The 25,536-nt window shown below is 35.8% G+C and overlaps 1 protein-coding gene across 2 annotated transcripts; it reads left to right on the top strand.

Moving 5' to 3' along the window:
• Positions 1 to 230: 230 nt before the first annotated feature.
• Positions 231 to 25,216, top strand: LOC107922168 (NPC intracellular cholesterol transporter 1). 2 transcript variants are annotated; one of them, XM_041087477.1, is made up of 39 exons: positions 231 to 411; positions 968 to 1,044; positions 1,354 to 1,453; positions 1,707 to 1,814; positions 1,945 to 2,061; positions 2,184 to 2,334; positions 3,058 to 3,305; positions 3,484 to 3,672; positions 4,752 to 4,828; positions 4,951 to 5,068; positions 5,585 to 5,668; positions 9,570 to 9,665; positions 9,777 to 9,878; positions 10,024 to 10,092; positions 10,588 to 10,683; positions 10,758 to 10,865; positions 11,009 to 11,122; positions 11,261 to 11,344; positions 15,713 to 15,841; positions 16,435 to 16,633; positions 16,736 to 16,879; positions 17,435 to 17,478; positions 17,669 to 17,752; positions 17,834 to 17,902; positions 18,004 to 18,080; positions 20,056 to 20,125; positions 20,364 to 20,513; positions 20,781 to 20,846; positions 21,046 to 21,190; positions 21,292 to 21,356; positions 21,467 to 21,532; positions 22,206 to 22,299; positions 22,706 to 22,742; positions 22,864 to 22,921; positions 23,097 to 23,207; positions 23,491 to 23,558; positions 24,104 to 24,170; positions 24,258 to 24,326; positions 24,929 to 25,216. In XM_041087477.1, the coding sequence occupies exons 1-39, from the start codon at positions 370 to 372 to the stop codon at positions 24,971 to 24,973; spliced, it is 3,837 nt and encodes a 1,278-aa protein (XP_040943411.1). In that variant the 5' UTR covers positions 231 to 369; the 3' UTR covers positions 24,974 to 25,216. The 2 variants fall into 2 exon arrangements, with proteins under 2 accessions (XP_040943411.1, XP_040943410.1); XM_041087476.1 differs by having other exon boundaries at positions 233 to 411; positions 1,590 to 1,814.
• Positions 25,217 to 25,536: the final 320 nt, after the last annotated feature.

Raw genomic sequence — 25,536 nt, 5'->3', positions numbered from 1 at the left:
TAACGGAAGGACTATTTTGTTATTTTCTATAATGTATATATACCAATTTGCTATTTCTTTAACTAGGATAACTAAAATGCAATCAACTTATAGTATAAAGAGTAAAGACTCCTATGGGGTTTTATTTTTTTATTTTTTATAAAAATAAAAAGGTTGACCATTTTGGCATTTTCTACATTAATTTGTCCTTTGTTAATTATGTCTATTAATTACGACTGTCTATGTACAGGTATTTTTCTTCGTTTAATGGCAATTTCCTACCTCGCTGTCGTCCTTTTTAAGTCATCACGCAAATTTTGCTATATTTTCATCTTCTAACTAAAACCCAACTCCACACGCTGTTCACTCTTCGTTCTCGTCGAGTTAAGGATGAAGTTTCCCAGTTTTCTCGCTGCTTTTTCTCTTCTACAGGCAAGAACCCGTTCTTTGATCCTACTTTGGCAAGCTGTTTCTTCAACTCTTTTTATTGAATTTAAGGGTTTCTTTTTTGTGATGATACCGTGACCATGGATTTCTTGGTTTTTCCGAATGAATTGTTTTTGTGCTGTTAAATATTACAATGCTATGCTACAAGGCGCTAATGGGTTCACTATATCGTAGTTGAATTGGAACTTTTTAGTTTCTACTTGAGACTTCATTTGGGTATTCCGCTATTTATGGTGCAATTCTTACCGTTATTGCTATTTATGGTGTTTCTTCGCTTTTTAATTATTGGTAAGCTGTTTATTGTTTGATTTGAAGTGGAAGAAGGATGGCCAAACGCTTACAAGATGGAGCTGTAACTTTATCGACTTGCGTTTGACTTTGAATATCAGATTTTGCTCAAAAAATTAGAACCTTAGTATTTTTTGTTCAAACTGTGAAGTTTTATATATAATTGGCTGAAATGGATATAGAAGCTTGTTCGTACAGTGTTAGAAGCCCTTTATACTCACTTTGTGTTAATTAAATTGTTCCTTTTTTCTAGTTAATTTTATTGATGCAAGGACTGTGCGCGGAGAAGACTGATTCTGGTGGCCTTTCAGTTTCTTATCTCACTTCGGGGTAACGCTTTTTTCAGTCTCAAAGCTTGATGTGTGTTTAATATCTGCGATTTGGTTAATATGTGCTGTGTACAATTCCCAGCTTTTTACAGCACAATTCTTTTTAGTTCTTTTGGACTGCATGTTTAGTTTATTGAGCCTTTCCTCCAGAATATTATCCAGGTCTTGCAATTACTAAGAGCTGATTAATCTCTGATGGCAACCTTCTTTTTTTTGTTTATTTTAATTTTAATTTCTTGTCACAAGGTCGTGGTATTTTCTGCCTCATTTTCTTTTGTTTGAATTGAAACACTTGTGGTCTGTTGGCCAGGGAGAGGCATTCTGAAGAATATTGTGCAATGTATGATATTTGCGGACAACGAAGTGATGGTAAAGTTCTAAATTGCCCATATGGTTCTCCATCTGTGAAGGTGAGCAACTTCTTGCTTGTTCATTTTACATTTTTATTGCTCTGTTTTCTCTGATTGTTTTCCCTTCAAGTATAATTTCTGACACTTAATGTTTTATTTGTTATGTTTCTTATATCTTTATTTCATTCTTTATCAGCCTGATGAGCTGTTTTCTGCCCAAATTCAAAGCTGTTCTGACACTGTTTTCTTCTTCTTCTTCTTCTTCTTCTTCTTCTTCTTATGTTCCTTATACATTTATTTCATGCTTTATCAGCCTGATGAGCTGTTTTCTGCCAAAATTCAAAGTTTGTGTCCATCAATAAGCGGTAATGTTTGTTGCACAGAGGATCAGTTTAACACATTGCGGGCACAGGTTCAGCAGGTAAAACCTTTATGATGATGCCCCAGGGTAAGGGTATAATTTCTTTTTGGGGGTGCTTGTAGCTTATCTGCTGTATTGTATCCATTAATCTGCTTTTCTCCCACTATCTGTTACGTGTGCTATTTGTCAGGCCATTCCTTTCCTTGTTGGTTGTCCAGCGTGCTTGAGGAACTTCTTAAATCTTTTCTGCGAGCTTTCATGCTCTCCAAATCAAAGTCTATTCATCAATGTGACTTCTGTTTCAGAGGTTAGGACAGGCTTATAATGAGCAAAGGCCATTCCTTGCTTTTGATTTAACATACCTTTTGTTTACCACTTTATATGTCTAACGTTGGTTAACTGATTCCCATTGTTTTATTAATTTGTCAGATTAATGGCAACTTGACAGTGGATGGCATCGACTTTTTTGTATCTGATGCTTTTGGAGAAGGGCTTTATGACTCTTGTAAGGAGGTAAAGTTCGGGACCATGAATACACGAGCCATTGAGTTCATAGGAGCTGGGGCAACAAACTTTAAAGGTGAATTTAAGTTAAGTGCATGGCTGAAAATTTATATTGCCAAAACAGTTTGCCAAGTATCATCTGACACTCATTAGCTGAGTATTATTTATACATTTAAAATTTGATATAAGCATCTTTGCTTTTCTGAATCAACAGTCTTGGCATAGAAAACAAAAGTGATTTTTCTGTAGAGTGAATTAAGCAGTATGTAGGAAGTTCAAAATAAAATGGTATTATCTCTTGATTGCTTGGAGGAAATCCTTCCTGAAAAAGCTGAACTTTATGGATTTCCTCTTGGGTCTTTGTCTTTATTTTTTCTGCAAAGTTTGCAGTGAAAGATAATAAATGATGGGTTGGTCTCATTCATTTCCTGCAGTTATGTCAATGTCTTCATGATGGACAGAACTTAAGCATACAGATAGAGTTGGAATATATAGTCTTTACCAAAGAATGAACAGTTTGTTGGATTACATCACTAAGTCAATGGAGGTTGACTTATCTTCTTTTAGCGACCTGCTTAAACCCATAAAACTCACGGTTCTTGTCACATCAAAGAATTTGGCTACTGGGAAGCAATGTGCATTTTTCTTGTTAATGAAACTAGTTAAAACTATAATTGAAGATACTTCCTTCTATATTATGTGTGGTCCAGCCGAATCCTTTGTAGCTTATTTTCATCACCTGCTTATGACTTTTAGCTGTTCTGCAATAGTATTTTATTAATATGTTGATTCTTTCCAGAGTGGTTTGATTTTATTGGTCAGAAAGCTCCTCTTGGGTTTCCTGGTTCACCTTATGCTATTGATTTCAAGTCTACTGTTCCTGATTTATCTGGAATGGAGCTGATGAACGTTTCTACGTATTCATGTGGTGACACCTCTCTTGGCTGCTCTTGTGGCGATTGTCCTTCATCACCTCAATGCTCCAATTCTGAACCTCCTTCACCATCAAAAAAAGATCACTGCTCAATAACTATTGGACCTATTAAGGTCTAATTGATGGCTTTCCTTTAGATAAAGTTATTATGTTTTAGTTTAAATGACTTAACGACGTTAGTGCATACTGCATAACACTTAAACCTCATGGCTGAATCAGTTAATTTCCATTTGTGAAAAGTTTTATTGACATATGTTCTGTATATATAATGATATTGACTGTCACTTGCAGGTAAGATGTATTGACTTTGCATTAGCTATAGCCTATATCATATTGGTTTTGGGACTTTTCGGATGGGCACTGTTTCATCGGCAAAGAGAAAGGATACTTGCATCCGACAGGGAACCATTACTGAAGTCAACAGATGAAGATGAAGCAAATTTGTCTAACATGCAATATGATGAGAACCTTGCTTTGGAGGTAAATGATGATTATTACTTCCCTTATCAGTACATGGTTGACTTGGACATTCTCATAGTATGGTGAGTTTGAGTTTGGGAGTTGCATTAAAGAGCAATTTACCTTTTTTGAACCTGAGTAGCGTTCAATTTAAAAAAAAAAATCTTAGGAGTTCCAACGGGTTGTGCTGCTGTCTGCTGCAATTGGTATTCTTATATTCTTGCCAATCTTTAATTGATGAAAAATAGCAATATGTTAGCTATGTTCTATATCTTTTCTTCCCTCTTTCCCCTTGAACTCCTTCCTCTTCATTTTAACATCTTTGTTACTGCCACTTACAAGTAGACTTCTGTTTATCTGTTCCCATCTAGGATTTTGAGATTACAATATGATATTTTTCTGCATAGAAATGTTGCAGTATTTGGGTGTTTCTTTTTGCAACTTAGCTTTATTACCGTCTAATATTACTATTCTATCTTATTGGCATTTTGGCATCAGTTAAAGTAGTCAAGGGCTTCATTTTGAACTTAACAATTATCTTATTTCCAGGAACCAGTTCCTAAGAACTTGCGTCTGGTTGCCTAAATCCTTGGGATTATATGTTTTGTTTTATTAAGTGCTGGGGATGTGTATCGTCTGTTTGCAGACTTTATTAGTATCTTTTGGGATTATATGTTATCACTCTCCTGCTACTTCAATGTTCAGTACTCATGTTAAACTCTGAGATTTTGGTAGCATAAAACTCATAACTTTGTTCAGTTACTCTTGATTTTGTCTCTGATCTGTTAATATTTGGTTGTCCAAGACTCCAACTGAGCATTTGGTATGCATTGAGGAAATGATCTCCATTGTTGAATCATGATGATTATTGAAATACTGGATTTTTCATAAGATGTCCTAGTAGGCTGCTGAAACTTTGCTTTGTTAATGCAATTATATTGGTTTAGCAGTATAATGTTGCTTTTCATTTTATTCAAAATGATTTTTAGGGTTTTTCTTTTTTCCTCTTTTATTATTCAGCTTGTTATATGTCCTCTTAACAAGAACTGGGTAGACTTTGAGGTTTAGATGTAATATGTGCCTCTTTATCTGGAAATCAGGGACGTGGGGTGACTGAGCAATTGAAAAATGGGGCACAACTTTCCTTTATTCAAGGATATATGGCAAGCTTTTACAGGTGAACATGTGCATAATTAGATTTTGTCTCACATGCAAACGCAGAATATGCACGTGCATACGCATATATCTAGATAATTAAATATATAGCATGTGCTAAATGTTTGGTTTTGCGGTGTCCAGGAGTTATGGAAAATGGGTTGCTAGAAATCCTACTCTTGTACTGTGTTTATCATTGGCAGTTGTTATTGTGCTATGTTTTGGTCTCATACGTATCGAAGTGGAGACAAGGCCAGAGAAGGTATGATATTTCATCTTTATCCTAGAAACTATTGTGAGTTATCATCAATGCCTTAGTTCTAATCTTATTCTCGTGCCTTTCTCTTTTTCTAGTCCATCAGTTCGGGTGGGTGGGGGTTGGGACTGTTACAATGTTGTGACAACATTTGTCAGGAAACAGATCTTTTTCAATTTTACTAGAAATAGTTTCTTTGCTGTAATTAGATCTTTCTTCTTTTGATTCCTTGTGCTTTTGTAAGTCTCCTGCTTTAAGCCCATTGTGGACACTTTTCATTTGTCTGCTCAATTTCTTGTAGCGATTCTAAAACAGGTGAAAGCGTAAGTTATTTTGCCGTATATTTTTTCCATTCCTAAATATTTGGATGAGAAGCTGTTTGAACTTAAAGTATCTTTTTGGTACCTGACTGCCCCTTGGATAAGCTGTGAGGACATGTATTGTGTGTGATCATACTTTCTGTTTGCTTTATACCATTGCTCTTCTACATACTATCAAGCCTTGACAGATGTTATCATATAGTTGTGGGTAGGCCATGGAAGTAAGGCAGCGGAAGAGAAACAGTTTTTTGACAGTCACCTTGCGCCCTTCTACAGAATTGAACAGGTTCTTTTCATTTGTTTTTCTTCATTTATGATATGATTTGTTTTTCCATATTCAATCCCTATCCATCTACCCCCTTCCTTCCTGAAATAATGGAAGGAATAAATGCTTTCAACAATTAATTTGCCTTTACATCCTGTATAAAAGAGAAGAGAAACTATTTCTTGCCTTCCTTGAGCTCTGTTCCTTTGTAGACTTTATCTTAAGATTCTTTTAGAAAGTTTGAATTGGAAATTATAGGTGACAAAAGTTATATAGTTAAGCTTAAACGTCATCTTAGTCTATTTGGCTACAAGGTGCCTTAATATGCCTGACTAAATGTCAAATTGAAAAAGGACATTTGAGTGGAGGAACCTAGAAAGCCACACACATAAAATTGTAATGCATATTTTAGGGATTTTTTCATCTGACAAGTATATAAGCTATGAGGTAGACGCTATCACTTTAGTTACTTGCTGATTGAACATCATTACAGAAAGGGTTAGGCATGAGCATTCAAGTTTAATTTCATATCTCAAGAGTTTAATTTTTAAGTTGATCTAACTATACTTAAAAATTTTCTCCACTTTTTGACTTGATCGAATTCTCTATGCCAAAAGTTGAAGATTGAGTGGGAGAATAAATATATATATTCTTGTTAACTGACACTAATTCTCTATTTCTGTATCTTTGTCTCACTGTCTATCTATTTGTTTATATCTCAGTTTAATGGAATTGAGACACCATCTTGTTAAAATCAGGCTTAATTTTATTCACAAGAAATTACACTGATATATATATACATAGTGAGCCTAACTTACGAAACTCTATACTAGCAAATAGACTAATTCTAGGAATGTTGACCCTAAAAACAGCCTTAAAGTTAAGGATAACAATCATTGAAATATTTACAGAAGCCTAGCTAATACACACACAATATTCCTTATTTAGGAAACTGTAATCTGACACTCCCCCTCAAGCTGGGAAGTGGATATCATCCATTCTCAGCTTGCTTACTAGTTTCTGAAAGAACTTCCCAGACAATCCTTTGGTAAGTATATCTGCCAGTTGACCATCAGTGGACACAAATGGAGTGCAAATTAAGCCACTGTCAAGCTTTTCTTTTATAAAATGTCTGTCAACCTCAACGAGCTTCGTACGATCATGTTGAATTGAATTATGTGCAATATTGATAGCAGACTTATTATCACAATACAACTTCATTGGACTTTCCTGCTTGATCTTTAAATCTTCCAAAATGATTTTCAGCCATAATAACTCACAAATCCCAAGTGCCATCGCCCTAAATTCAGCTTCTGCATTAGATCTAGCCACAACATTCTGTTTTTTACTCCTCCAAGTCAAAAGGTTGCCTCTTAGGAAAGTGCAATAGCCCGAGGTTGATCTTCTATCAATAATAGACCCTGCATAATCTGCATCAGTATAGGCTTCAAGGGTTAACTTCTCCCCTTTCTTAAATAAAATTCCTCTGCCTGGCGTGCCGTTTAAGTACTGTAGAATCTGATACACGGCTCTAAGATGTGATTCTTTGGGGTTGTGCATGAATTGACTTACAACACCGACTGCATAGGCAATATCCGGTCTAGTATGTGACAAGTAGATGAGCTTCCCCACAAGTATTTGATATGAACCTTTATCAACTGCTGCATCTTCTAGTGCATCTCCAAGTTTGTGGTTAACCTCTATAGGCGTCTCTGTCAACAAATCAATTATGTATTTTTGTTGAGATATGAAGATTCGTTCCCGAGAATGTGCCACTTCAATACCGAGAAAATATTTTAACTTACCGAGCTCTTTGACTTCAAATTCTTTGACTTCAAATTCTTTTAAATTCTCCATTCCTTCCAGATCATCACCAGTTACTATAATGTCATCTACATAGACTAATAAAGCAGTCACTCCCTCTGAATATGAGTGCTTTACAAACAGAGTGTGATCTCCTTGGCTCTGTTTATGCCCCAACTTGAGCATTACTTTGGTAAACCTTCCAAACCAAGTTTTCGGGGACTGTTTTAGTCCGTACAGAACCTTTTTTAGTTTGCAAACTACTTGTCTTGTATTTGGACCGAATCCTGGTGGAACATCCATATAGACTTCCTCCTCAAGATCACCAAGTAAAAAGGCGTTTCTGATGTCAAATTGCTGTTATTTCCAGCTTCAATTGGCAGCTAGTGACAACAACATTCTCACAGTGTTCATCTTTCCAATAGGAGCAAATGTCTCAAGGTAGTCTATTCCATACATTTGAGTGTACCCTTTAGTAACCAATCTTTCTTTGTACCTCTTTAAAGAACCATCTGACTTATATTTCACTGTGAACACCCATCGACATCCCACTGGTTTCTTTCCTCTCGGTAATTTCACCAAGTCCCATGTCTTATTTTTTTTAAGGGCTTCCATTTCAACCTTCATGGCTTTTTTCCAATTCTCATCATCTAATGCCTCGAATACGGTTTTGGGAATGGAGATGGAATTTAGGCTAGCAAGAAAGGCTTAGTGCTTATGGGAAAAATTTTTGTAAGACATGAATAAGTACAGGGGATGTCTTGTGCAGGCTTTAGTCCCTTTTCTAACAGCAATGGGAAAATCATAGTCCCTCTGATCTGAATTTTCATTAGTTTTAGTATTAGTATTCAAAGTAGGTTCAGCAATTACCATGGGTTGTATAGTAGCAGGTTGTATAGAAGAAGAAGATGATTGAACTTGCACTGGTGCCTTCTTCCTTGAGTAAACCAGTAAAGGACTAGTGTCCTGAATCCCTTGTGATTTGGGTGTATTAGGCTCTGTTTCGGGTTGCATAGTTTCGAGTTGGGCAGGCTGGTTGGTAGGCAAGGACTGAGTGTTTGGCTGGACAGAGGATTGAGTGTTTGGCTGCGCAGAGAACTGAGTGTGAGTGTTTGGCTGGGTAGAAGCTGGAAAATCAAGGAGAGAATTCTCTGTCCTTATCTTCTGCAAAAGTAACATCAGCTGATACATAATATTTTTTTGTGGTTGGATGATAGCATTTGTACCCCTTTTGAGTGGAAGAATAACTGAGAAAGACACATTTGAAAGCTCGTGGATCAAATTTTCCCCTGTTTTGAGAATGTACATGTACAAAGGCAATACAGCTAAATATTTTGGGAGTAAGGTTATTTGAAGTATTGAAATTAGGAAAGAATTTTGTTAGAACTTGCATAGGACTTTGAGATTTAATGACTTTTGTAGGCAATCTATTTATCATATGAGTAGGAGTTAAAATAGCCTCCCCCAATATTGTTTAGACTTTTTTTTTTGAACAAGAAGGCTATTGTAATAGCTAAAATGTGGCCATTTTTTCTTTCGGCAACACCATTTTGTTGGGGTGTGTTAATGCAAGATGACTCATGTATAATGTCTCTTTCTTGGAAATATGGTGAGAGAAATTGATTGAAATAGTCCTTGGCATTGTCTGACCTAAACCTTTTTATTTCTGCACCAAATTGTGTTTTGATCATATTGTAAAAGGTTGGAAAGACAGACCTTACATCAGATTTCTGTTTTAAAAGGAATATCCAAGACACACGGTACAATCATCAATAAAGGATACAAACCACCAAGCATGTGTATATGAAACAACTTTTTGTGAGGAATGGGTCATGTGGTCTGTAGCTCCTGAGTCAATGACCCAAGAACTTTTGGTGGGTATATCCGAGACTTTAGAATCTTGACCTAACTTAGGAAACTCTATACTAGGAAACAGACTAATTCTAGGAATGTTGACCCTAAAAACAGCCTTAAAGTTAGGGATAACAATCATTGAAATATTTACAGAATCCTAGTTAATGCACACACAATATTCCTTATTTAGGAAATTGTAATCTGACACATCTAAATTTATATCAAAGCAATGACATTTTTCTGAAACTTAAATTTTTTTATCCAGCTTATATTAGCCACTTTGCCTGATAAAACACATGGGAAGCCATCGAGTATTATTTCAGATGATAACATCCAATTGCTTTTTGAAATTCAAGAGAAGGTACAATGCACTTATTGCTACTTTTCTGAGCAACTGATATAAGTGAGACATCACATGTTTTGTTTTCCGTTTGCATCATCTTATTTGTTTGTTCTTGCTGAAAATTGACAGGTTGATGGAATTCGTGCAAACTATTCTGGTTCGAAAGTGTCTCTAACCGATATTTGCTTGAAGCCTCTTGGCCAAGATTGTGCTACTCAGAGTGTTCTACAGGTTTTCTTGCATTTGTATTTGCGAGTCTCAGGGTTCAAGATATCTATAGTGCTTTTTGAAATTAAGTAAAAAGAATTCGAGTTACCTCTTAGCTTTACTAAAGCATAATCATCTTTGTTTTTGTTACTTGACCTCTTTCCACTAGTATTTCAAGATGGATCGGGAAAACTTTGATAACTATGGAGGAGTTACACATGCTGAGTATTGTTTTCAGGTAATTATTTTTTATCTCTATGTATTTGTATGTGTAGGTGGGCATGTGCATTTGTACTTGTATTTGTTGTCTCTGGATAATCATGGAAGAAATCAGATGTTTCCCTGTTGGCATGCTATTCTATTGAATCCATCCTTCTTTCCTTTTCCTGTCAGATTTAAGTTTACTCCGATTTTATTTCTGTTTTATGATGTCAATTGGTTTGAGGCTTTTGCCTTAAGGTTGAGGCAGGAATAGGGATTGATTGCTCAGTTTAAAATGACAAAGCTCATGTCATGATTATGAAGGCTTTTCATTTGGCTCATAGATGAACATTTGAGGCCCACCATAACCAGCCACACCTGTGAAATATCTGTTGTATGTTATTTATCATGGTTACTTTTCTTCGAAGTTAGGAACACCTATGCTTGTTATTGTTAGCATTATATTTATGATGATTCTCACTAGAATGTTTATGATGTCTTTGATTTTGTCTCCTTTGTTCCCCTCTTTCAGCATTACACTTCTTCAGACACTTGTTTGAGTGCATTCGAGGCTCCACTTGATCCTAGCACTGCATTAGGGGGGTTTTCTGGGATCAATTATTCTGAGGTAATTGCTTTTTATCCTGTCTTGCCTTTCTGAGTGCATACTTATTCTTTAATATTCTTTCATTTCAATTTCAGGCTTCTGCATTTGTTGTGACCTACCCAGTTAATAATGCAATTGATGAAGCAGGCAATGGGAATGGGAAGGCAGTGGCTTGGGAAAAAGCTTTTATTAAGTTAGCAAAGGTGCAACTGTTCATTTGTTTCTTACATTCTCTTGCATGTGGATAATCTAGTGTATTGATTATCAAGAGGAGCTGCTATAATTGTGCAGTCAGAGGGAAAATGTCTTACTTACTCTTGGATGGATGGTTGTATGGACATGACAGGAGGAGCTGCTACCTTTAGTTCAGTCTAGAAATCTTTCTCTTTCATTTTCATCTGAAAGCTCAATTGAGGAAGAACTGAAAAGGGAGAGCACCGCTGATATTATAACAATTGCGGTAAGTTACTGGAACTTTTTCTTTTCTCAATAGTCAACTTTTCCAAAATGATTCTAGTTATTTCTGTATCTGTTTTTTTACTTGTCAAATATTTGTTTGTTTCGTATTCCCTTTCCTCCTAATTTAATTTCATTTCAGGTAAGCTATCTTGTGATGTTTGCTTACATATCTATCACATTGGGAGATGCATCTCGTCTATCTACTTTCTATATCTCATCCAAGGTATTTTTCTAAGTTTTTAACTATTTCCTTATATTTAATTTGATGCACACTAAAAACTGTTTGGTTTGTTAGCACTTTCCATGTCTACTATATGTCTCTTTGATCACCTAGTGCCTAATGTTGTGGTATTCCTGAGTTCTTTTACTCATCATGGGTACAGTCATTGAAAAATCTCAGAGGAAAAAATTCAGTTTAATTTCTACTGCTTTAGTTTACAGATTTATAAAGAGAGAAATAATCATTTTAAAGGAAATAAATCCTAATTCCTAAGAATCAGTAATTGATATCCTAATTTCCTAAGAATCAGTAACTGAGATTAGTTTCTATTTACAAGAGAACTAATAGTAAGAAGGTAAGATTTCTATCCTTAATTATAGGGATCCAACACTCCCCTTCAAGCTGAAGTGTAAATGTTAATCAAACCCAGTTTGCCAATAAGTTCTTCAAACATGTTTCTGTTCAAACTCTTAGTTAACATGTCTGCAACTTGTTGTCTAGTAGGTAGGTAGGTGATGCGTACTTCTCCTGAGTGTATTTTTTCTTTTATAAAGTGACGATCTATTTCCACATGTTTGGTCCGATCATGATGCACAGGATTACGTGCTATGCTGACAGCAGCTTGGTTTTCACAGTACATCTTCATAGGTCTGGTATAAGGCACTTTTAGTTCTCTCATAAGTCTTTGTATCCAAACTCCTTCGCATATACCATGAGATAGTGCTCGATACTCTACCTCTGCACTGCTGCGTGCTACCATAGACTGTTTTTTGCTCCTCCACGTCACGAGATTACCCCAAACATAACTACAATAGTCGCTTGTAGACCGTCTATCATTAACAGAACTTGTCCAGTCTGCATCAGTGTAGACTTCCACGCTTCGGTTGACAGTCTTCTTGAAGTACAGGCCTTTACCAGGAGTTCCTTTTAGATATCTTAGTATTCTATATGCAGCTTCCAGGTGCTTCTCCCTCGGGGCATGCATATACTGACTAATAACACTCACACTGAAGGCTATGTCAGGACGGGTGTGAGATAGGTAGATGAGCCTTCCTACTAGACGTTGATATCTCCCCCTGTCGATTTCTTCTCCATCCTCATTAGTTCCCAATTTAAGGTTAAACTCCATAGGAGTTTCAGCTGGTTTGCTGCCCATCAAACCAACTTCCGACAGTAGATCAAGAACATATTTCCTTTGGGAAATGAAGATACCTTTTTTCGACCTTGCTACCTCTATACCAAGAAAATATTTAAGACTCCCCAAGTCTTTAAGTTCAAACTCTGTACCAAGAAATTCTTTCAATCTCAAAATTTCGCTCGAGTCATTTCCTATTAATATTATATCGTCGACATAAACGATAAGGATGCAGCATTTACCCTCTTTCGAGTGCTTGTAGAACATGGTGTGGTCTGCCTGTCCTTGAATGTAATTTCTGCTAGTCATAGCTTTTGCAAATCGGCTGAACCACGCTCGTGGAGATTGTTTTAGCCCATACAAGGACTTCTTCAACTTACACACTTGGCCCTTGTTTTCTTCAAACCCGGGTGGGAAATCCATGTATACCTCATCATTTAATTCACCGTTGAGAAAAGTATTTTTTACATCCAATTGAGTCAAGTGCCAATCAAGGTTGGCAGCAAGAGATAGCAGGACTCGAACGGTGTTTAGCTTGGCAACCGGTGCAAACCTCTCGTTGTAGTCGAGACCATAAGTTTGGGTGAATCCCTTAGCCACAAGTCGAGCTTTGTATTGGTCTATACGGCCATCGGGTTTAAATTTCGTAGTGAAAATCCATTTGCACCCTACGGTTTTTTTTCTTTAGGTAGATCCGAGACTTCCCATGTTTCATTTTTTTTAGGGCCTTCATTTCTTCCATCCGGCTTGTCTCCACTCAGCTGATTCAAGAGCTTCTTCTATACTTTTTGGAGTTTTTACAGAATCAACATTAGTCACAAAAGCTTTGTAAGACTTAGATAAATTTCCATAAGATACAAACTGAGAAATAGGATGTTGAGTGCACCTCCTTGTACCCTTTCAAATTGCAATTGGAAGATAGATGGATGGTGACGGAGGTGGGACTTCTGTTTCAGAATAGTCCTCGGTTGGAGATGTAATTGGCACTACTGTATCAGTTTCAGGAGAACGATTCCGTCGGGAGTAAACTTATATTTGCTGTTTTCCTTGATCAGGTGGCTGTTGTACTTCGGTAGAGGTATTGTTATTGGGAAGGACGGTGTTAAATTCTTGCTGCACAGGGGAAACAACAACTAAATCTGGGATAGGTTTGTTTGTGATAGTAGTAGGACCAGGAGGTAAAATGAGGAGAGTATTAAGGGTCTCATCTTCATTAAAATTCTCCCTCTGAAGATGAGATGCTGCAAAGTATGGTTCATTTTCAAAGAAGGTAACATCCCGAGAGACAAACATTCGGCGCAATGTTGGTAACACTTATAGCCTTTTTGTGTAGGGGAATATCCAATGAAGATGCAGGTGTGGGCTCGAGGATCAAGTTTGGATTGATTTGGTTGATGGTTATGGACAAAAGCTTTACAGCCGAATATTTTGGCTGGAAGATTAGGAACATGAAATAGAGGGAAGGCCTTTAAAAGAGTATTTAGAGGTGTTTGGAAATTGAGGATCTTTGATGGCATTCGGTTTATGAGATAACAAGCAGTGAGGACAGCTTCTCCCCACAAGTATTTTGGAACATTCATAGTGAACATTATGGCTTGAGCCACAGCAAGGAGATGACGATTTTTTCTCTCAGAGATCCCGTTTTGTTGAGGAGTGTCAGGACAAGAGCTTCGGTGTATAATCCCTTGGTCAGAAAGGTATGGACTTAAGACAGAGTTGAAGTATTCTCTCCCATTGTCAGTACGGAGGGTATGTATGGTAGAGTTGAATTGGGTTCGAACCATTGAGTGAAAATTTTGGAATACTTTAGGTGTTTCAGATTTTTCTTTGAGTAGATAGATCCAACAGACCCTAGTATGATCATCAATGAATGTTATAAACCATCTAGCCCCTGTAATATTTTTCACTCGTCTAGCTCCCCATAGGTCACTATGGATTAACGAAAAAGGTTGGGACTGAATATGTGGTTTTAATGGGTATGGCACCCGGGTATGTTTAGATAATTGGCAAATTTCAGACTTCAAGGAACTAATACTTTTATTTCGAAATAACAGCGGAAGATGTTTTTTCAAATACACAAAGTTTGGATGTCTTAACCTACGGTGTCATAACATAATAGTGTCCTCTTTTGAAGTGGATAGAGCCAATCCCCTTGTGTATTGTTTTTATTCCAAATATATAGTCCATCATCAACTTTAGCAGTGCCAATCATCCTCCCCGATTTCTGTTCCTGTATCACACAACCAAATGCAGAAAATTCAACAAGAACATTTTCATCCTTAGTAAGTTTACTAATTGAAAGTAAATTACAGGACAAGTTTGGGACATGTAGGACTTTATCGAGAGAAAAACTCTCTGTCATTTGTACTTCTCCTATTCCAGCCACAGGTGAGTAAGAACCGTCAGCTATGCGGATTTGGGATTTGTTATGACAAGGAGTGTAGGTGTGAAACAACGTGGAGTCACCTGTCATGTGATCGGAGGCACCCGAATCGAGTATCCAAGGAGATTGATTATTAGATTCAAAAGCAATGTTGAGGGCAGTACCTTGAGTGGCTAGAGATCCATGAGTAGTGGGAGTACCAAGTATCTTATGGAGAGTCTCAAGCTGTGTTTTGGTTAAGTGAACATCAAGAACATCATCAGCAGTAGTGGAGGAATTAATTTCACCTTGAGTGATTCCCTGATTGATATTCTGAGTTATTTGTGATGTCTCAGTTTCAGAGAAATTTTTATTGATATCACCCATTGGAGGACTAAACCGAAGGAATTTTTAGGAAGGGAAATTAGAGAAAAAAAAATTAGGATCGAATGAATCCTAAAGCCCTGATGCCATGAAAAATCTCAGAGGAAAAAATTCAGTTCAATTTCTACTGCTTTAGTTTACAGATTTATAAAGAGAGAAATAATCATTTTAAAGGAAATAAATCCTAATTCCTAAGAATCAGTAATTGATATCCTAATTTCCTAAGAATCAGTAACTGAGATTAGTTTCTATTTACAAGAGAACTAATAGTAATAAGGTAAGATTTCTATCCTTAATTATAGGGATTCCAACAGTCATCAATAGAGACAGAAATTTCCTCATGCATGCCTTTGTATATTTCTTGTGTATATTATGTCCATGTGACATAGATTCTTGTCATAAGCTATTTTCTGTTGAAATTGAATAAATTTTCTTGTCCTTGGAGCAATAATAAGTTTCTGTAGCTTACCATTCATTTACTGTTTTGCAGGTCTTGCTTGGTCTTTCAGGAGTTGTTCTTGTCATGCTCTCTGTTCTTGGATCCGTTGGGTTTTTCAGTGCTTTCGGGGTCAAGTCAACATTGATCATAATGGAAGTGATACCTTTTTTGGTTTTGGCTGTAAGTTTTCAATCAGATTGTTTTAAATGGCATTCTTGTTTTAGTTATTTCTATGAGATAATGTGCTTCCTAGATTATAATAACAAGTAGTCCTGAGTTGATCCCTATTCTCCTTCTCCCTGTTAACAAGTCTTTTAGACTTTACACCTGCTGAGTTTTTTACATTTGGGTTTTACTAATTTAAAGCAAAGTTTTCCATTCATATGCATGCATAGAACAGTTTATTCCATCAGTCAATACTCACTGTTTATTTATTCTGAAACTTGTATTCTTATGATGGCTTTATTCTCAATTTGTGGTTGTAATTGAGGGGGCAGACATGTGTCCATTCTAATGCACCATAGAAAACAGACTATAAATACACTTTGTCATAGATATCTGTCCCTAGTTTTTATATTTTGGTCTCTAATATGCTGCCCACTTTCTTTAAATGTGAACTTATACATCCCTTTAGACATTCTATATGATTTTTTATTCTGAAACTTATCTTTTTACGTCCTTTTTAGGGTTTGGCAGTGATTATTATGTGCTTTTAGTTTATAAATTCTTTGATATATTTCTTTTTAACTTCTCGTTCTGTTTATTTTAATTAGGTTGGAGTGGATAACATGTGTATACTGGTTCATGCTGTAAAACGCCAACCATTGGAGTTACCTTTAGAGGAACAAATCAGTAATGCCCTGGTTGAAGTCGGTCCATCCATAACCTTAGCTAGTTTGTCTGAGATTCTTGCATTTGCAGTTGGAGGTTTCACTCCTATGCCAGCATGCCGTGTCTTTTCCCTGTTTGCAGGTCTAATAACTTGTGCTTACATTCATTATCTTGTAACTTTAAATTATCAACTCCTTATTTGGCCTTAATCTCTCTGACTCTGTTTTTTTTTTCTTTTGTTAGCTTTTGCTGTTTTGCTGGACTTCCTTCTACAAGTTACTGCTTTTGTTTCACTGATAGCTTTCGACTGTCTGAGGGCTGAAGATAACAGGATTGACTGTTTTCCGTGCATAAAAATTCCATCATCTGCTGAAGAGTCTGATGAAGGTTGTTGTTTATGAATTCATTATGTATTGTTTGCTTTGAATGTCTAGTACAGCTCTAAGGCTTTGCCTGGTAGGGTGGAAGGAAAATTGAAAAGATGAAAATTTGAAGGAAAAGAAAAGTAGAAAGAAATTATATTTTTCTTTCCATCATTGTGCTTGGAAGGAAAGAACGGAAAATGGAAAGAAAAAAAATTATTTCCATTCATTGCTTGAGTTGAAAATTTGGAGGAAAGAAAATGAAGATTCTAAAAAATGCATAATCTTGTAAAATGTACACTTAACTTCAATCTTTCTCATTTTCTCTCTTCTTATCGTTCCAATCTGTAATGATTTGTTTTTATGCATTAGGATGAAAAATGGTCATCTTTCTTATGTTCTTTCCTCCCACTTTTCCTTTCTACTAAGCAGACTCAAAATTTATTTTCTTTCCACTTTCCCCCTCCTCTTTCAATCCTTTCACTTTCCACTCAACCAAGCACACCTTAAATTTTTATGTGAACATTCTTCTACATTGTAATCCAGCATTTATACTGACCAACCATTTTGATGAATTTAGGCATGAACTCAAGAGGATCTGGACTTTTGACAAGATATATGCAAGTAAGATATTCAAAGTTACTAGCTCTGAATTATATCCAAGGCATTGTTATATCCATTGGTTGAAAGTTGGGTTCATTGTGTTGTCTTGATGAATTTATAGCAAGCGAATTTCTTAATGAACTGTCACAGCAATGCTATATGGCCTATTATATGCTTTCGTATTAACTCCTGAAACCCTTTGATACTGTAGGAAATACATGCCCCCTTTCTTGGACTTCGGGGTGTCAAAGTGGTGGTAGTTGCCGTCTTTGTTGCTTTTGCTTTGGCAAGCATTGTAAGTTATTTGCATTTTGTGTCAACTATTTCCCCCTAACTGATTTTTCATCATATAAATAGTTGTGTACTTGTGTTTTAGGCGCTCTCCACAAGGATTGACTCGGGTTTGGAGCAACAAATTGTTCTTCCTCGGGACTCCTATCTTCAGGTTTGATCCATCTGGTTTGATATTTCCTTTTCATGCTGGTGTGTTGTATCTTTCTTCTTGTCAATCCTTCTTTCTTACTGGCCAACATATACTTGTGTTAGGGATACTTCACCAATATCTCAGAATATCTCAGAATTGGACCACCGTTATATTTTGTTGTTAAGGATTACAACTACAGGTATCGATTTGTATATTATGTCAAGTCTTTTTTTCCAGTTTGATACTTGCTTTCCCCCTCTACCTAATTTTCGGTAAGTACTGTATGTTGTTTTCAAACTGGTGAATGTCACCATGCAATAGCAGTGTCCATGAGATTGAAGAATACCATTACCATTACCTAAATGATGTGCATGATATCAGCATACGTGATTTAACCTTGCTCAGACATCTCAGACATAAGCTTTGTTATTGTTCACGTAATGTAGTTGATACTCAAAAACTAGTGTACTTTAGAGTTTAGACAGACACTTCTATGCATGCAAATACACTTTCATTTGGGCTGTGTGATAAGACTTGTTCTCCTCTTTCACATGGAGCACTAACTTGAGATATCATTGAAAGAGAGCTTGACTTCTTCATGATGAAGAAACTGTTATTGCTTGGGGTGAATTATCTGAGTTTGATCCTAACATACATAAGAGAAAGACTACTTTTGGGTATGAAAGATGATCTTTTAACTATCAATTTCATTAGAGAAGCAAGAAAGGTAGATGAGAGATATTCCAGTTTCATTCTTGCTTCTGCTAGTGGGGTTTTGGCAGAATTTGTTCAACTCTGTATTCGTTTATGGGGTATTAGAAATGGATACTTTTCTATGAGGATTAGGTTTAGATTTCTAGGAGTTCAAGTGTCAAATTATTAGGTCAGGATTTGCTTGCTGGCTGTGTGCTACTGTCTCATTGAACTCAACTTTTATTTTAGTATCCTGCTAGTGAGGGTGAAAGTATTCCTATCGGAAAAGCTTTTGAGTTCTTTGGTCAGGAAAGTCTAGAAACATGGGTGATAGTGGAGTCCAAGCCTGATGCATGAGGTTGAATGTTTCTCTACCTCAAAAAATTTTCAGTTTCTCCCTATAAGCTCTAAAGGAAGCAGGTGGATTTCTCTTAGATCTTGTTGCTGCCTTCTGACTGTCTTTATTCAGAAGCCTTGAACCTGGCGTTAGATATATGAAGGTCAACCATGGACCGGACACACATGCCCTAAGCAATAGAACTATCTAGGAAAGACATGATTGATCAAATTTTTATCTTTTGGGTAAGTAAAGCTATGCTGAAGAAAGGGTAATTGTGTAGTTCAGGATCAATTCTTTATCCCTTACAGGTTGTAGTTTGCAGCTAAAATGCTGAAACTTCAAATTTCAGTCATCATTGCCTTTTGGATAATTACAAGAATGGTTTCTTTCATGGGATTGCAAATTTTAGTTAATTACAGTTTATAGTTGTAATATAAGTTTTGTTAATTGTTTTATATTTTGGATATATATTTAAAAAATACAGAAAAATTCACTTGTAATAAGACCAAAATGAAAATGGATGATGTTCTGTGAGAAAGTGTTGGTAATTTAGTTATTTAATGGGTAATGTGTTCACGGAGTTAGGGGAATAAGTTTATTGCCAATATCCAAGCTTAATTATAATGTTCTTCTAAAGCTTTATGCCAAAATCCTTTTCGTAAACGCATCTGTATTATTGGTTTTATTCTCAATCCATACGGTGGTTTGATCTAATGAGCTTTTCCACTCAGCTTGGAATCAAGAGATACAAACAAGTTTATAGTTGCCTTTTGGATAATTAACAGAATGATTTCTTTCATGGGATTGCAAGTTTTAGTTAATTACAGTTTATAGTTGTAATATAGATTTTGTTAATTGTTTTATATTTTGGATATATATTTTAAAAAATACAGAAAAATTTACTTATAATAAGACCAAAAATGAAAATGGATGGTGTTCTGTGAGAGGTATTGGTAATTTAGTTATTTAATGGGTAATGTGTTCACGGAGTTAGCGGAGTAAAGTTTACTGCCAATATCCAAGCTTAATTATAATGTTCTTCTAAAGCTTTATGCCAAAATCCTTTTTGTAAACGCATCTGTATTATTGGTTTTATTCTCAATCCATACGGTGGTTTGATCTAATGAGCTTTTCCACTCAGCTTGGAATCAAGAGATACAAACAAGTTATGCTCCATCAACCGGTGTGATTCCAACTCTCTTTTGAATGAGGTAATGAATTTATAATAGCTTTCATTATAATGTATAATGCTAACATCAAAGCACTCTGGGATGCATGTTTTCTTGTCTATGCATGTGGCATTATGCTGAATATTGCACTGCTCGAAAGTTGCCAAATTATGGAGTCTGAAAGTTGCATGAGCCTTTCTTGGAGTTGGTTGACACCTTATTTTATCTGTCTGTCTCTCTGACACCCTATCTGAAACAATACAATTTATCATTTGGCCAGATATCAAGAGCATCATTGGTTTCAGAATCAAGCTATATTGCTAAGCCAGCTGCTTCATGGCTTGATGATTTTCTTGTATGGTTATCACCTGAGGCATTTGGTTGTTGTCGGAAGTTTACAAATGGATCTTACTGTCCACCAGATGATCAAGTTAGTACTTCATATGCTACATGCTAGTTTCCTTCATGTTAGCTAAATGGATTTTTATCGATACTAAGTTTTTAACTCAAGCTCAGCATTTTTTTTCTTATTCCCTCTTATGCTGAGATCTAAATGTGTGTGAAATGCAATTTTCTGTTTAATTGTTAAACAGTAATATCCTGCTTGCATAGCATGATGTTGATGTATTTTTTCCAGCTTGTTGAGCTATTTAGATGATTATCAATGGATTACTAAAGTATAAAATACTCTTTCCAGCCACCTTGCTGTTCACCAGATGGAGGTTCTTGTGGCTTAGGCGGAGTCTGCAAAGACTGTACAACGGTTTTGTCCCTGTTCTTTCTCTTCCTTGTGTGTGTCTGTGGAGTTAGGAGTACCGTATAAATTAGAAATGTTTTACAGAAATAAATATATATATTGTATGCATTGTATGTACATTTGAGTTGTTATTAGGGTTCAAGGTTTATTCCAAGTATCAAACTAAAAGGATTGCGAGCACTAACATTCTTTTAGTTGGTCCCAGTGCTTCCGCCATTCAGATTTGGTTAATGATCGCCCATCTACAGAGCAATTCAGAGAGAAGCTTCCTTGGTTCCTTAATGCTCTCCCATCTGCTGATTGTGCCAAAGGTGGTCATGGGGCCTACACTAGCAGTGTGGATTTGAGTGGTTTGTAGATTGGAAATTTTCCTATGCGTATTAAACATTGTTGTCTTGCTCTTATGAGATAATAAGAGGCCTATCTTGCTTTTCTGTAAACATCTTTACAGGTTATGAGAGTGGTGTAATAAAAGCATCAGAGTTTCGTACTTATCACACACCACTTAACGGACAAGTAAGCCTATGTATTTAGTTGACTGATTGATCTCAGTATGAATTTTGAGTATTTCTAATACAACTTAAGTTAATTATACCACTTTGCTTTGATCTTGTCATTTTCCTCAGGGTGACTATGTCAATGCGTTGCGAGCTGCAAGGGAGTTCAGCTCAAGAATTTCTGATTCATTGAAGGTTTTAATTAATCATGCTCTATTAATAGTTTACTCTGGCTTCCTTGATCCTAGATAAGCTTTAAAGTTCTCATGTCAAGAGGTTGGATGCAAGTTTGCTTTTCTTTTCATGGAACAAGCAGGGAAATGTTAGTGGCTAGAACACTTTTCCATTTTTGTGTTTGGCTCATCACTCTCTCTGTTGCTTATGCTGACCTGCTATAGAGATGGTTTTAGCACATTTTATGATCTTCATTATGAAGCCATGAATATTTCTTGGTCTTTCATGTTGACTGCCATGACATACTTTAAGGCAGTTAATCAAATTAATTTCTTATAATGTATATGTTTTGGTTAAGTTTCTTTATTTGGAGTGTGAACCATTCTTACTGGTGGTTCTGTCTTCTATGTGTTAATGCCACTTGAGTGCATAGTTTGACTTCAGATTTGATATGTTATTGAAATACAATAACTTGATTAACAGGCTTTTAAGGGGAACATGTTTAATGAAAGGAGACCGTTTAGGGGGAGAAAGAACCCACTAATTTAATGATATGATCACAGTTCTTTTTTGACAAATATCTTCCTCGTGCTGCTGGTTTTGTGTTTGACATTTTCACATCACTTGTTTTTGTATTGCAACAATATTTTTCCTAACACCAGATCACTTTTCTGCTGATGTTACTCTGGTGCAGATGCAAATCTTTCCCTATTCAGTCTTCTATATTTTCTTTGAGCAATATCTTGATATTTGGACGATTGCTTTGACAAATATTGCTATTGCGCTAGGTAGGTTTTCCATTATGCTGTATTGATTATTTTGCATCCATCAACCACATTGTATTTCAAAGACCTGGTTTCTGCTCTCTCTCATGGCATCTATATTTTGTAAAATTCATTTTCACCTTTTCGGATGTGATTACTAAGTATTGGTATTTTTAGCAACTGTTTAACTTATGGAGTTTGTATCATCTTTCACATCATCATTCTTGAAAGAGATCTGATTTTTTTTTCTCATTTTATGAGATGCTCTGTTCTTTAGCTTTTGCTGCTATGTTCACCATTTCTTTTGTTCATTGTTCTTTTATTTCTTATTCTGTTTCCTGAAGAGGTTGTGTGTGTGTAGACATGTATGCTTCATGTGTTCTCTGAATGAATCTCTATGTGAAAATTCACAGAGTATCTTAAATTACAGGTGCTATTTTTATTGTCTGTCTGGTTTTCACATCCAGGTTCAAATTCTTTCTCTGGTCCCTTTTTAGCCTATTTATCTGTTTCCTTAAATCTCTTTTTGCGCATTTGTTTTGGATTTCTCTAACTTTAGTATGTTACTCTTTGGTTTTCTAAATGCAGTTTGTGGATTTCTACCATCATTGTACTGGTGTTGGTGATGATTGTTGTAGATCTCATGGTATATCTTCTGCCTTGAAATTTACAACACTGTGTCGCTTTTTAGCCTTTTTCTTTCTCCTCCCATTTTGTATTAAAAATATAATAAAGTTTCTGTAACTTTTGGTGTCCTTTTTCCTAATTATGTTTTTCTTCCCCCTTAAAGAAAGAAACTTACTTTCTCTCCAATTTTGCAGGGTGTTATGGCAATTCTGGGTATTCAGCTCAATGCAGTCTCAGTTGTGAACCTTATCATGTCAATCGGGATTGCTGTTGAATTCTGTGTTCATATAGCAAATGCTTTCTTGGTTAGTATCGAACCTTTACTCAGTGTAGTCTGGGATGAGTAGGTAATGGAACTGCATTACTTGTATCATAATGGCTGTGGGAATTTTTTTTCCCTTATGGTTTCTGTAGATTTCTTTGTGGTAAAAAGAAGAAATGTATACATTGCCTAATTGTTACATTTAACCTCCACTTGAACTCTAGTTCTCCTGGAACATGCAGCTGCAGTAAGGAAATTATTATATTAACCAAGGAATTGCACATTGGCTTTTATTAATTTCAGAATTCTACGCGTCTCTTAAACAGGTCAGTAATGGGGATAGGGATCAAAGAATGAAGAAGGCTCTTAGTACTATTGGAGCATCTGTATTCAGGTTTATTGTTCTTCCATTGTCCCAGTTTTGGTGTGGTATCAATGATAGCAGTTGGAAGACTAGATAAACACCGTAGACAAGCTAAATAAAGGATAATTCATCAATTTAACTGTTCTTTTAGGAACTATTTTTAGTGAATTTTATCTTTTATGAACATCTTAGGCACTATCTTAATTTATCTTTACAAGTCTTTCTTCCTTTTATTTATCTGTTTGTTTTTATTTCTTGGGGATCTGGGGAAGGCTGGGATTTTGGAGGGCGGTGGTGTGGAGGGAAGTAACTTCGCATATTGAAACTTCTTTCCCAAACATACCAGGAATAGGAGTTAGAGATATCTGAAAATCTTCTCTATTTCACCATTTAGAGCTCTTTTTCATTCCTATTGTTATTTTTTGTCCAATTGTTCATTTCAAGCTATTAGTTGGATAACTTTTAGTTCTCCTCTCCTACACCCATTATAGTGCTTGGTAAAGACGACCTGCTAGTTGGAGCTTGCTTGCTGAAAAAGAGTAATTGATTATTTTCATTTTGACTTCTTTTGACAGTGGAATCACCCTCACGAAGCTTGTAGGAGTGATTGTGCTTTTCTTCTCAAGATCAGAACTTTTTGTGGTACCATTCCCTGCTATCATTCAATTATTTTTATTTTTTTCCCTGATTAAGGGAATACATAAAAACAAGTTTCTTTCTTTTTTGCAGGTTTATTACTTTCAGATGTACTTGGCATTGGTTCTTGTTGGCTTCTTGCATGGGCTTGTGTTTTTACCAGTAAGTTAACCGGAGGCTTCTTAATTGACTCACTCACAATCTTCTTCGACTTTATTATTCTTTGCTGGCTTTGTCAATCCATTTATTTCTAATTGGTTTTCATGCCCAGGCTGTGTTTGATTGTTAACAAGGGTTGTTACCCTTGTTACTTATTTTCTTTTTGCTTTTTTTCCTATTAAAAGTTGTTATAAGTGAAAGCAGATAGTATGAAATCAAACATGACTAAAGTGCTACGCTGACAATAATTGTACCATGCATAAGTAAAACAAATGCATTTTTATTATCCATGAGTCAAGTTTTTAAAATTTAAATCCTTGAGAAGATGTTTTCTTTTGTAAGTTATAAAAATAACAACCAAAATGCTAATCAATGAGCAACCTAGAAACCAAAGGTAAGCTTCTGACACACCTTACTATATAATGTGGTTGCCGTCAGACTTGCAAATGAAATTTTCATAAAATAAAAGCAATGACTGGACATTGTTGGTGTGTTGCATTCCACTGTTTATCTGCTGCTGCTGCTTCTGCTTTAGCAACACAATTGTATTCGTAGTAAATAGTGTACATATTGGCCATTGATATTATATATCGTTTAATTTGCAGGTGGTGCTGAGTTTGATGGGTCCTCCCGCAAGAAATATTGCTTAGATACACTTGAATTGATTGGTAGTGTTACCAGAGAGCAGCTCTCATTTCTGCAAGTTGGTTAAAAAAAATCCTGTATGCAATGATAATATATATATACACACACACCACATAATTAGTTCTGTAAGGTTAATATCTTAATGGATAACTTTTTTTTTTCTTTTCTGGGTCAGAGAGTTGTGATGGTGTTATTATAAATACATATATCAAGCTTTTGCAATTAGGGAAAAAATGTCTTCTTGATCATCTCTGAATCGCTCCATGCTCAGATTCGTTTGAAATAATATCTGGCGTTATTCATTTTTATAATTTGATAACGTATGAAAATAGAGTATCTCACTAATACAGGCCTTTACATATTATAACAAATTATATATGGGTCTTGATGAAGATACATAACACGTTTTGGTTTATAGAAAATATTTCCGACTTTTTCCTTTAAGATCCCCTTTTTTCCAGGTGTTCGGCAGTGGGAGCTAAGATTTTGGCTGAGTTTGGTATGGCTCGACTTATGCACCAATTCAGCGATAAAAAGAAAATAATATATATATATATATTATCAAATA

This window comes from Gossypium hirsutum, chromosome D01, assembly GCF_007990345.1.
Source record: "Gossypium hirsutum isolate 1008001.06 chromosome D01, Gossypium_hirsutum_v2.1, whole genome shotgun sequence".
NCBI classification, from domain to species: domain Eukaryota; kingdom Viridiplantae; phylum Streptophyta; class Magnoliopsida; order Malvales; family Malvaceae; genus Gossypium; species Gossypium hirsutum.
Note: the sequence above shows the minus strand (reverse complement) of the source record. Positions and strands in the feature narration are given on the sequence as shown.